Genomic DNA, 13,916 nt, shown 5'->3' on the forward strand with positions numbered 1-13,916 from the left:
TTTGACTTTCTGCTATAGATAGCGGTCTACTTAATATGAATTGAATTGAGCTCTTATGAAAGAAACGATATCAGAGATTGTGTTAAGGCTGCTTGAGTGGGAATGACTCCATTACAAAAATAGTTCGTCGTTAGTATCTTTCGCGCAGACAAATAATGAAAATATATAGAAATATTCGTACATGACTCCGATGGGAACGGGAATCTCTGGAATACTCCAAATATAACTGTGTTAATACTCCGATTCAATGGGAGAATTTAAGTCCAAATTCAAAATCTTGCGCTGTCAAGAGGCATGCCAGCAAGATAGGATGGTCCCTTGATGTCATAGAAGTATACAGGGTTCTTACGTTCTTGGGTTCTGTCGCTACCCATAGCTCTCATCCATGGCTTAATGAGGCTGACACACTCATTAGAAAAACTTACTTACAAGTAAATTTTTATTAGAAAGTTAATTGATCGTCCAATCGTCACCATATTCTATTTATCTTTGTCAAAACTGCTGGCACAATTCTCTGCTAGGTATGTACATACACACACACAAAGGTAAACAAAACACCAACACACACTAGTCTGAAGTAGTACAAGTATGTGAATAAACTGATAAAAAGTGTGGTTCAAAAGTGAATAAAAGCTGTGTCTGTGATGCTGATGCGAAAGGCAACAAGTCGAAAGGGCGCCAACGGGTTAAAGAGAAAGAGTTAAAAGCTCGAGCGGTGGGTGGGTCGATTTCATATTTGAAACGGCACTAAAACTTTTACGACACGCAGCAGTTGAAATTTAAATAAAATTATAACAAAGTGGTAAATTCTCGATACTTTTGGACGGACGTGGCAAGCATGGCGAGCATCTTGATATTGCTGTGTCTACAAATAAAACTTTATAAATATATGTGCATGTGTGGGTGAGTGTTGTGCGTGCAACACATATGTTTATGCTTGCTATTGCTAGTATACTACAGCACCATTTGTATTTTTGTTTTACTTGTCTCCTTTTTTTTGTTTGCTTTTTCTTTAACTTTTGTTGTATCAAAGAAAAACAATAAAGTTAATACAATGTTGCCAGATTGTGTTGCATGAGCAATATATGAGATGGCATATGTTGCAAAAACTCAGAAATATGTATGTATGTATGTACGCATTCATAGCATAATCAATGAAATTCACATACGCATGCGCGCGTTTCTACTTATTTGCCTTTAGAAGTTTTGCGTAATTCAAATTATTCGTATTGGAGGAGGTTTGTTTTTATTTGTTCAATATTGGCTTTATAGCTGTGAGCGTATGTGAAAAGTTTAAATTTAATATATACTAGCAAAATTTTATTAGGGGGACTCATGAAAGCATATAAACTTATAAGGTGTAAAATTATATCGTTTTACACACACAGTTATATGAACGCACCTAGTAATATTCTTGATAAACTTGATTGTTTATCAGCTGTATTATTGCCAAACAAAAATTTTTTGATTGTTATATAAATTAAAAATGCCAAGAATAAGTGAAAAATCAAAGCTAAAATGGTTTTACTTGCTGATGTTGGCGATTTCTGATGAAAATGCCTGCTGTAATATCTGCAAGGTTGCATTCCTTTGAGTTTACCGCGTTTACACAATGAAATGTGCGCGTAAATTTATATAAATTGTGTAAATGATTTTTCATACCAAATTTGACAGTTCGTTTACGCACGAGATAAATTTATACGTTTACACACTTTATAAGGCATTTATACGGTTACATGAGTCCCCCTATTATAAAACTGTAACTAAAATACGAACAATTTGTGAAAAACAAAATGCACAAAACCAAAATCAAAGCGAATGTAATATGCCATAGCAGGCGTGTCATTTAGTCAATGTGAGGAGAAGACAAATAGTTAATATAAAATAGAAATTTAAATAAAAAGGCGATGAACTGAAAAATGCTTCTGATTACATACACATACAATGAAAGGATGATGGTGTTAACATTGATATAGGCTCTATAAGAATACTGAAGTGAACAGAATGATGATCTGAGTTTAGTCTCTTATTTTTAAGTAATATACATATCTACATTAAAAAAATGGTCTCTTCACCATATTTTTCACTTGACACTACTCCTGCTCTACCTCTCTTACTTTTATTTCTCCTTTTCCCATTCCCACTTCCACGAGGCACTCCCCTTCTTTTTTATTCGATAAGTATATTCGGAATACAAACATACCCGTATTCAAAAATGTTTAGGGGGAATTCTCCGTCACTTTCCACAGGATTTTTCTTCATCAACAAACTGCTCAGAGCACTTGAACAATTTTATGCGGCGGAAACCATGCTTTTCATGTCGAAGAGCTGTGCTTCCTTCGCGGATGTTTCAATATCTGTGTCCATCGAAGCAACCGAAGAGGATGCGCCCGTTGCGTGTACAATTCCAATGCTTTGTTTAAGTGGCTCGAGATCTTGCTTAGTCAGGGCAAAGGCAGCCAGCCGCTTAGTGCCTACTGAGTGCTCGATTACATTACAGTCCTGCGGGGTTCATGACTTGCAGTATCCTAAAAATTCTCTCAGGCTATGCGGCACCCACTGGAACTCATGACATTGATTTTGTTTTAGGATAGAATGATCCCAGACTTGCAGCTGGTGCCTTCTACAGAGCAGCAGTTCTTACGTCTCTTGGCCCTGTTACAATCCTCTGTGAGTACAACGACATTACTGATTTCATTCCGACGCAAGTTCACTTGTCTTTTGGAATGGCATCACGGTTATTTGCCCGGTTACAGATTTCTATAAGGATCAGGTCTTTGGCGAAACAGCAAAACTGGGTCTGCCTATTCCACCGTGATTTAGTGCCTTTTCGGGGAATATTTTATGTACTCGTCCGACCTTTGGCGGTTGTTCGGGGTTGCACCTTCCACCTTTGTCGTCAAAGTGCTTTGAAACTTCACGGCAGCACAGCTTGTGTCCTCTCATTTCCTAGAATTCTGTGACAACTGGTCTAGCGGCAAAAGCCACTCGAAGAATAGTCTCGATATCCGACCCATAGCCGCAGTCGTACTCCCAGCTGAGAGTTTATCTACACCTTTCTTTTCTTTTGGCTCAATCTGAACAGGTCGTGAGACCCCTGCCAAAGCCTTTGGGGAGTGCTTGCCTTTACACCATTTGATAGGCAGCCAAAATCCACAGACACGGTGATGTTTGCCGTTGCCAGCGCAACAACCTGCGGTACCGATTATCCTAGTGCTGTCCCCCACCAAATCCACAAAACACATAGTGATCCTACTGTCCTGTGGTAGCCGAAGCGTATTTGCCATTTTGGCCATTGCCCCGGCTAGAATATTGATTGCGGCCACCTTTTTCCTGGGCCCAGATTGGCCCGGTAACGAGACCCTGCCCTAACCGTGCCGACGCTTATTCAGTGTTCACCATCAGCCATGCTGATGCTAACTGTCACCAAATCACTCTTACCTCTTTCTGAGGTTGCTTTCTCCCTTTGTCTTTGTCCGACTGCTGGGGTTTATGGTTTGATTATTTACTGTTCAAAATTTGCAATAAGCCGACCTACGTTTAAGGTGTGGTGATGTTGTTTTGTTGAATTACAAAGCTCAAATATTAATTCGAACGCTATAAATAAACTTTTTAACCCATTAAAATATCAACGGTTGCGCCACATATTAGCGCAGCATAAGCTGAGTCTGTGAAGTTGACCAAATCTACATAAAAATATATTAACATTCATACATTTGCACAAAAAAAAAGTTAAAGGCCATACAAATAAATGTTCGTATAAATGATTAAGTATGTTTCTGGCTCACTACACTTCACTTCCTTCTCCACACATTTGGTTGGTCTTTACTTATGACTGCACTCATTTGCGGACTTATGCGCCACTTAACTTGGGCTCATTGTGCTATGTTGCAGCAACAGCAACATCAGCTGAAGCTTGTTGGGTGGTTGCGACCACAGCTGGTCATTGAGCGCCACATAATTCTATACGCGAAATTTTACAAATATTCTTTTCACATACTTAAATCTGTATGTGTTCATGTATGTAATGAGTATTTGCATTAAATGCCTTACCATTTCCCTCGCTTGCACATTGGGTCATTCCGCACCAATTATATAAGCATGTATATATGCGCGAACGTGAGTTTGTATATGAGACCAATTATGTTGATACCAGAAATAAACTGCTATTGTGACTTACTTAGTCAGACTATTTTAAGTTTTCCTTCATTTTAATATAAATTTTTGCATAATCCTTTTCCTCTGTTTGGATGTATACAGCAGCACACGAAAATAGCACTGGAAATTTTCATCGAAATTTGATTATTAAATTCAAAATTTAATTAATAATTTAAGAAAAAACTTCTATAAATTTTGAAGCTGAAGCCATTTTGAAAAAAAATCGAAAAATTTTTACTAAAACTTCGAACTTTTAATTGACTTCTGTTTCTTCTCTTTTCTTTGTTGTTGGAGCCGATGTAGCGTTGTGATGGTGCTGCCATTTTACTTGCGGTCGGTCTTTAAGTTATTGTTGTATCTTTCCCTTTTTGTTGTCATTGTTATTGCTATCGCTCCACTACGAATAGCATTTCGTTCGTAGCTTTTGTTCTGATCATAGCAGAGCAGAAATGCCATCACTTTCCATCAGCTCTGTTTTAGCTCTGAGCCGGAGCAAAAACAACATAGCATTTTCAATCACTCCTATAAATTAAAAGTTATGTATTAGTTAAACCTACCCCAATTCTCAAAAACGTTTTCGAGATTTGTTGTCCTAACTTACCGAAAATAAAAAAATAGTTTAGTTGAAAGGAATAGGATAAAAATTCATACTGCTATTTCCGTATTCCCTGCTGTAATTTTCTGTTTATTTTACATATATACTAGCAGAACCGGCAGACGTTTTTCTGCCCTAAATTTAGCCTATCTGCATACATTTTAATAAGCTTTTTCCGTCTAACTCTGCCCTACGCCTCTACACTTTTTTCTAATCTTTTTATTCACTCCTCCCTCCGTCTTTTTCGCTTCATCTCCATCTTCGTCTCATTCTATCTCTTTCTCAGTCTCCTTCTTTCTCTTCTCTTCTCTCAAGTTTTTCTCCTTCTTCTTCATCTCTTATTGCCAGTCCCAAAGGGTGGTATGTATTTTGTTCCAATCCCATTCCGAGTCTCAGTCCCAGTCCCAGTCCCACTCCGAGTCTCAGTCTCAATCCCAGTCCTAGTCCTAATCCCAGTCCCAGTCCGTCTCTGGTATACTTCCTTGAAAAAAGCATCGTAAATACTAATATAGGCAAATTTATATACGAAATTTCAGGAAAATCGAATAGAACGTATGTAAATAGGTATGTGGTTATTATTAATTCTTGTCTTTATTTCGGCTTCGCATGCATATTTATCAGTTTTGCCAGGTTGATGCGACTTAATCGAATACCCCAATGAACTTTAGAGCTCTCAGCAACAGGTTTCATTTGATATCCATAATACACACACATTCTAAGGGTATCCGGGTCCATGTTTTGGCCTATATCTCGAGACCCTAGTCACTCAGCGGTGTAAAACTTACTCTGTATTATTGCACACATCAACAGCTTCAATTTGATACCCATAATATAAAAACACATTCTAGGTGTATCTGGGTCCACGTTTTGGGCTATATCTCGAGACCCTAGCCTCCCAGTTGTATGAAAATTGTCCTGTACATAAGCACTCATCAACAGTTTTCATTTGATATCCATATTGTATAAACACATTCTAGGCGTACCCGGGTCCACGTTTTGGGCTATATCTCGAGACCCTAGCCTCCCAGTTGTATGAAAATTATCCTGTACTATAGCAATCATCAACAGCTTTCATTTGATATCCATATTGGATAAACACATTCTAGGGGTACCCTGGTCCACGTTTTGGGCTATATCTCGAGACCCTAGCCTCCCAGTTGTATGAAAATAATCCTGTACTATAGCACTCACCAACAGTTTTCATTTGATATCCATATTGTATAAACAAATTCTAGGGGTACCCGGGTCCACATTTTGGCCTGTATCTCCAAACCCTAGTCACCCAGGGGTATGAAAATTATCCTGGACTATAGCACTCATCAACAGCTTTAATTTGATATCCATATTGTATAAACAAATGCTAGGGGTATCCGGGTCCACGTTTTGATCTCAAGACCCTAGGTACGTAGCGAAAAAAAGGTAGACGTTGGCCGATTCTCAGACCTACCGAATATGCTCAAAAATTTTCATAAGAATCGGTTCAGCCGTTTCGGAGGAGTTAAGCCTCTAAAACCGTGACAGAAGAATTTTATATATTAGATTAGTAAAATGAGCAATCGCCGGCTCATGACAATTGTCCCATATACCTTCAAACTGTGGACATATAATTTAAAGTTTTTCATTTAAATTAGGTAAGGTGGAACTGGTCGGCCTGTAAGGAGCTTACAAAGACGTATTGAGTCCGTAGTATAACTAGAAGCTTTGTTTTTAACGACCGAACTGAAAACTCCATCAAAAACCAATACCTATATTATATAATAGCTCAGTACTCCTGGCAAATACTAGAAGGACCTTTGCGCTTGCTGCTTCTTCATTTGATAAATGTATAACTCATAATAGCTCGGATGTAAATCGCGAAAAGTGATTATTATTTTTTTTTTTTTTATTTGTAGGGCCTTTCATTTATTTTATAGCTATTTATTTTATATCCTGTTTCGCTTTTAACCATTACTTAATCTCCTATATATATTTCCTTACTCTGAATACTTCCATCATAACCAATTTTTGTTTTACCTTAGCTTCTTTCAATTATATTTTAAGTCTTTGCTGTACTATCTTTTTTTTTTATTATTTTATCATAAGCCTGTTAATTATATTCTGGGTTAACTACATTTTTCAGTAAGAACTCTGTTTTTCAGTAAGAACACTGTTTTTCCAAATACTAGTTCAAAAGAATAGTAACAATGGGCCGAGGAAGGTGTGTGATGTAACTATATGACAAATTTCTAGGTACCCATCCCAATCGTTTTTGTATACAGTCATCTTTTTTGGTGATAAAAGTAACTTTTTTAGATTATATTATAGCATTATTTAAAATAAAATTATTTTAAATGCCCATAATGCGCCTTTATCATACAAATTAAAGTTGGAAGACGTTTTAATTTTATTTCAATTATGTCGTTTTCAATCTGAATCTTCTTCCGCTAATTCATTGGAACTCTCTTTGGAACTCTCTTCTGAACTCTTTTTGGAATTCTCTTTAGGCATATCACATATATAATACAACTCATCATTGCAGTCACGAATCGACCAACGTCCAAATGCTTTGTCACCGAATTGCACACAACCACCACCGGCAATAGGTTCAGGTAATTGGTGAAGCCAATGGGTATACTTAAATTCTTCGCCGCTAGATTCCCATGCAAATGTACGAGGTTCCTCTAAGTCATTGCCAGATGACCAATAAATATATGGTGGATTTACTTCATTTAATTTGGTTTGAATGAAATCTAAAAGAACATTCAAGTATGAATTGGAATGCATTCTTTATATAACATCACACACAAAGATCAAAACAGCGATCAACTCAAAAAAATTTCAAAGTTCAGAAAACGTTAAAAAACTGACTGTCTCTTCCATAAGCGTCAATGTAATTTTATTTTTTTATATACTTTTCTCTCTCATAAGTGGGGGTATTTGTACATCGAGTATATTGATCTATAGATATTGAGTTGTTAAGTCCTGCGGTACTTATTGATTCAAAAATATATATTTTTGAGTTAACTTCGTTTTGATCTAAGTGTGTGATATGGCTACTTACTTTTGAATAATAAAAACTCATGCAATTGAATCAATTTTTTTTGAGAATCAAATGTAACCAATGCACCGCCTAATTGTTGGCAAGTTTCTATAGCTTGTTGCCAATTGAGCTGTTTACACATAAAAAAATATAATAACTTGAAAAAAATCAATTTTAAAGTTTTTTTTAGATATTTTTATACCGTTGAGTCATGTCCTACTAGGAATTGATAGTCATCGGTTGCGATATTGAAATTGCCGTCTGTGAGAATTTAAATTATTATAAAGTTTAAAGTTTGAGATATTCGGTCTTTTATTTATTTGTTGTACATACTTTCATCTGCAGGGTATGGATCCTCCTGCGCGCAGATGCCTTGTAAAATTTGGCAATAAAGAACAATGTTTAAAATAAACCATTTCGCCATGATCAACCTTAATTCTTGAAAGGCGTTTGCTATCTGAATCTGTTTTTGGAAATAAAATGTATTTCATTCTTGTGCATTTATCATAAAAATCTTGATTTACTGCCTTAATTAATAACCTGCAGCGAATTGAAATTATTTACAAAAATCTAAATTTCATGGTTGCAATAAAAAAAACTGCGCATCTTAACCCTTAATATGGTATGCGGGGTCTTCCAACGAACTATGCAAAACGTTAGGTATTAACACAGAAAATATCTGAATGAACTGAAAGACGCCTTTTTGGTGGGCTTTGTTTGTCAACAGATCGAGACAGATCAACTCCCAGGAGAAAAGGCTTGAAAGATATTAAAAATCTGATACATTGTCTAAATCATTCAAGAAATTAATCTGTTTTTTTGTTGTAGTTCATATTATAAATAACGGTGCCCACGCAATGGGTTTTTTTGGCTCCGTATAGCTCCCAGCAAGATCTCCGGCTGGCTTCCAATAACAACCAAATCGATTTCGGTAGAATAGCACATGTTTTGTAATTCAAACTAACTTGAAATTTTCATTTGCGTTAGTGCGCGCATGTGACATTCATTCACTTTGGCTCCAGCTGGCTCACAACAACAACCAAATTGGTTTCGGTAGAACATCACGCTAAGTGATCACAACATGCATTGAAATGTGAGTAAATACACAATATGAAGTATGAAGTAATTAGTTGGTGTAACGACTTTGAAAATGACATTCGGAAACTTCTCAAACCGATTCCTGTAAAATTTGGTATATCAATATTATAATTTTTTGTTTACCTATGTAGGCCCGTTTCGCCAATTTGTAGGTAAACTTAAAAAAGGAGCACGCAATTAGAAGAGAAGCTCGGCCTAAATCTCCTCGGTGGTAGATCGCGCCAATTTTAGTTTTATTTTATTATCACTGATAATGTCTTTGCTAGGCCGCCACCAATTTGAATTTTTATACCCAGCTGTAGTTATACACAGGGCACTATAACTTTGATTGGATAACGGTTGTTTGTACAGATATAAAAAAATCTAGATAGATATAGACTTCCATATATCAAATTCATCAGTATTGAATAATGTGATTAAGCCATGCCCGTCCGTTCGTCCGTCGGTCTGTCCGTCCATTAACACGATAACTTCAGCAAATATTGAGCAAATTCGGTATACGGGCTTATATGGACCCAGAATAGATTGGTATTAAAAAAGAGCGAAATCGGACGATAACCATGCCCACTTTTTCGATATCGAAAAATTTGAAAAATGGGAAAATTGATATAATTCAAAAACGAATACCGCTAAACTAGCGTAATTCGGTAGGTGTATTGGTTTTATGGCGCAAAATATAAAAAAAAATTTTTTTGAGATATGGGCGTGCCACCACCCACATTTAGAAGAAGAAAATTTAGAAGTTTAACAAGCCGTAAATCAAAAGCCATAAAAGATGTTACATTGAGGTGTGGCAGAGACACTATCTTTGCCAAAATATATAGACTAAGTAAAAATAATCAAAATCAGTTTGCAACAACTCTATGGTATATAACTACATGTTACTGATATTCTACTTTAGTAGTGATATGGTTGACCTAAGAAGAAATTTAAACAAATTTAGAAAGTGGGCGTGACCCGCTACGTTTTTGTTATTCTTTCCAAAATACTTTTAATGCCGTAACCTGAACAAAAATCTCACAATTCGAACGAAATTTCGATAAATATTTTTTCATAACTACAACTTTTTGCCTTTGAAAATGAGCAAAATCGCTTGAATACCACTCCTACTTCAGCGTTTTAAGTGCACAGCTGGGTATGTAATGTTCGGTTCCAACCGAACTAAGACTTCCTTACCTGGTTGACATGTCTTTCGAACGAAAGCTCTTTTACGTCTTATGAGGCAGTTACCCACGAACGTACGTACCAAAAACGTGCCAGCTGACACGACCTATATTATGAGTGTGCAGTGTAAACGAAAACTTACCGACGTGCAACGCCCGTACGTACGTAGCCCGGAACGTAGAAATCAAAAGAGTTTTGATTTTTTCCGTAAGAACTTGTCAGCTGATCGCTCTCTCACTAGACAGAGTTGCCTAGTAAACTTTTGTGAGCTAATTTTTGACCGTTTGCAGTTTTATGCGAAAACACCTAATTAAAGGTTGAAAAATTGTGAAAATAATTCGAAATAATTATGTAAAAGTGCAGATTATTAATATGTGATCTATTTATATCTATTTAATATTAATTCCAGCCTTTTACAACATCAAAAATTAAATTGGAAAAAGTTGATGTTTCCATAAGCATGCATGCAAAATGGTCAATGGCAACAGTGCTTATCTGTAAACAATACACACACAAATATGTTATGTACATGTACACAGACGCACACATTAATTCCTACGGGCTTGAGGGTTCGGTCAAATGTGGTACGACAAACGTCCGTACGTACGGCACACGGCGGTGGGTAATTGCCTCTTTAGTGTAGCTGCCGCATAGCGTTGCCACCCAATCTCAATATATTTTTTCTTTTAAACATACGCAAATAGCTCTGAAATGATTTGACAAATTTGGAATAAGGTTTTTTGTAAAAAAATTTTTTACAAAATGTTTTCTCGCTGATAAGTGAAGGTATTAGTAAATCGAGTTTACACATCGATAGATATTGAATTAAGAAGCCTACTCATGATTTCGAATTATTAGATTCTTGAGTTAACTCCTTATTGGTCTGCGATATGTAGGTTGCCACCTAATCTCAAATGTCTCTTTCTTTTTATATTTATACTATTTTTAAAGAAGACGGACACATTTATATGAAATTTGGTGTCTCTAATTTGGTTCTCCTACTTAAATTTTGCTGTTTAGAATGTTTTTACAAGATTGCTTCCTTTTTGAGATATAAATAAAAAATTGCCAATATGAACGCATTCAGTCTATGTGAGGTCCTAATGTGCGGCCAGTTCAATCATACCAATATAAGATATTTCCTAGCATTTCAGCAGAAATATTTTTCAGTTGGGTATAAAAGAAGTATCGCCACTTTAACTACTCTTATGTTTACCTATGTACATACATACATTGGTACCTTGACGGTTTATTATATTTGAATGAAATTTTGTACGTACATAGCTTCCACGCTACACTTTATACTTTCTTACTTAGATATGAATGATTCGATGTTTTTGAGAATTGCAACCTAACCTCAACTCTATATTTGTTTGAGATGCCCTCAATAGAATATGAGCGCAGCGACTGAAATTTTGTAAAGCAAGCAGGGCATCAGTTTTTGCATGTGTTGAAGCTGTAAACATCTCACCCATTCTATGCTCAAACTTTTTTCCGCATCCTTTTGCACACACAAACTAACCCAGTTTTTTGAAATTTACGTTATTCTGTTATTTGTTGATTTTTCATAAATTGTTCTTCTAATTTGTACTCATTGACTTTTTTTTATTATTTTTTGGTAACCTAACATGATTATCTAAAAACGAAACTTCCTTCTTTTTATTTACATAATTTCAAAAATTTGGCTCGTTATCTAAATTATTTTTTTCAACTGAGCTGGAGTTTGCGAACACAAATAAAAGCAATAAATTTTGCATACAAATGAAAATCTAAGTTTGTTAATTTCAAAAAATATATATATGCAACATAGATGGGCACTTTTCATAAACTGAATCGAATATAAAATAGTAAATTTATTAACAAAAAAGCTTAAATTGTTTAATTATTGTAGTATCAGTTCCTCAAATGAGCTTAAATTAAGTTTTACGCAGTGATTGAAAATGCTCTGCTACTTTGGAATTTTTATACCTTTCATGATCATGAAATGGTATATTAACTTTGGTCGGATGTTTGTAACGTTGAGAAATATAGAAGATAGACTCACCATTAAGTATACCGAATTGATCAGGGCGACGAACTGAGTTGATATAGCCATGTCCGTCTGTCCATCCGTCCGTCCGTCTGTCTATTTGAACGCAAACTAGTCCCTCAAATTTTGAGATATCTCAATAAAGTTTGGCACAAGGATGTATTTTTGTATTATATTAGACATTTGTCAGATCGGGTATGATCGGACCACTATAACATATATCTCCCATACAACCGATCGTTCAGATAAGACGATTTTGGTCATTCCTGCCGCAATTTAAAAAGTATAAACGTGAAACTCGGTGATATATATTTTAATATACCATAGAAGATTTTCTGAAAAATCAGTTTGATCGGAGCTATATATAGTATATATCCCATACAACCGATCGTTCAGATAGAAAGATTTTTGGCCATTTCTCTCTTAGTTTCCAATATAAAAACGTGTAACTTGGTGATTTATATTCTAATATATCATAGAAGGTTTCCTGTAAAAATCATTTCGATCGGAGCTATATATAATATATATCACATACAACCGATCGTTCAGATAAGGGCGTTTTTTGCCATTTTTTATTTTATATTTATCTTAAAAATCGTTTAGGTATGTACATTTATATATTTCTTATCTTATACATCCGATTATTTGGAGATTACGAACGGGATAAGATTATTGTTCAGCCCCATTCATGAAAGTCATGAAGTCTTCGGCACAGCCGAAGAGAGTCCCGTCTTGTTTTTCTTGGTATTGCTCTGTCTCTGCACATGAGTATAGAGCAGAGCCGTAGCATAAACAAGTGATTGCATTTCCTATACTCTACAAATAGAATATTGTTCGGTGCTTTTGTTTTGCTATTTGCTACGCAAATAAAACACGACGTAGCTCTCTGCAGAAACTTAAAATTGTTATAATTTTTTTATGCTCGTGCTCTGCTCTGTTCATGTTTACAGACGGAGCAGTAGCAGTGCGTTGCTACTGTTACTTTGGAGTACGAAATGCAAACATTGATTGTACGTACTTTAATTGGAATTATATTAAAGTTTTATTTCAGTAATATTTTTGGCAATGCAAAGTGCGCATCTATGTTACTAATGTATGTTTGTTGTATATATGTATATGTTTATACATAAGCATTTAAAGTGCCAAAATTGATTTACATGCAAATCCATCATGCGATTTATTGCAGCTGTGGAAAAATATTATTTAAAGGTGGTGAGATAAACCGAAAAGATATACTTATGTATATTTGCTTAAAAGTGTTTACCTACATATGTAAATATATATATTCATAGACATTTATCAGGACAACAGTCAAACGAAATGAAATCTGTAAACAATTTCAAATGTCAGATGGAAATTAGGATATTATGTGCACACATGTAAATTTGATTAAAAAACATATAGCTTTATTTATTTCTATTTACAGCAGCAGACACGAAAATAGAAGTAGCAATTTTTATTAAATTTCATTAGTTAAATTCTCCTTATTTATTACGTGCAAGACAAACTCAAAAATTTTCGAAAGATTCGAGAGAGAGAGAATTCTGGAAACTCCGGCCTTTTTTGTTAAGAATAATAAGTTTTTTCGAGTACGCAGTTTTGTGGCCCAATCAGTTTTAGTCAAAAAAAGTGCAAGTTATAAGAATCAAAATTTGTATTAATTTTTCACAATTTTTTCCGCGAATTTTGTTTCATATTTTCTTCCATACCAAGGGCGAATAACTTAATTTTTTTCATGAAAGAAAGTCTAAATCACCCTTCGGAGAAAAAAAATTGTCAAAAATCAATGCAAATTTTGAGAGACCTATTACTTGTAATTTGATAGACTATAATATATTGTGCTACATAAATGC

General features: G+C 35.3%; 2 protein-coding genes across 9 annotated transcripts in view; one reads left to right on the forward strand and one right to left on the reverse strand.

The window, feature by feature from the left end:
• Window positions 1–13,916, forward strand: part of ed (echinoid) — a 660,012-nt gene that overhangs the window by 216,798 nt on the left and 429,298 nt on the right. The window lies entirely within an intron of this gene.
• On the reverse strand, window positions 6,881–8,238 carry LOC137242632 (C-type lectin 37Db-like). The gene is made up of 4 exons (XM_067769902.1): window positions 8,106–8,238; window positions 7,975–8,033; window positions 7,794–7,902; window positions 6,881–7,482 (listed from the first exon to the last, which is right to left on the reverse strand). Exons 1-4 carry the CDS (start codon window positions 8,194–8,196, stop codon window positions 7,157–7,159), a joined length of 585 nt encoding a protein of 194 aa, XP_067626003.1. The 5' UTR covers window positions 8,197–8,238; the 3' UTR covers window positions 6,881–7,156.

Source organism: Eurosta solidaginis, chromosome 2 (genome assembly GCF_040869045.1).
Source record: "Eurosta solidaginis isolate ZX-2024a chromosome 2, ASM4086904v1, whole genome shotgun sequence".
Classification (NCBI taxonomy): domain Eukaryota; kingdom Metazoa; phylum Arthropoda; class Insecta; order Diptera; family Tephritidae; genus Eurosta; species Eurosta solidaginis.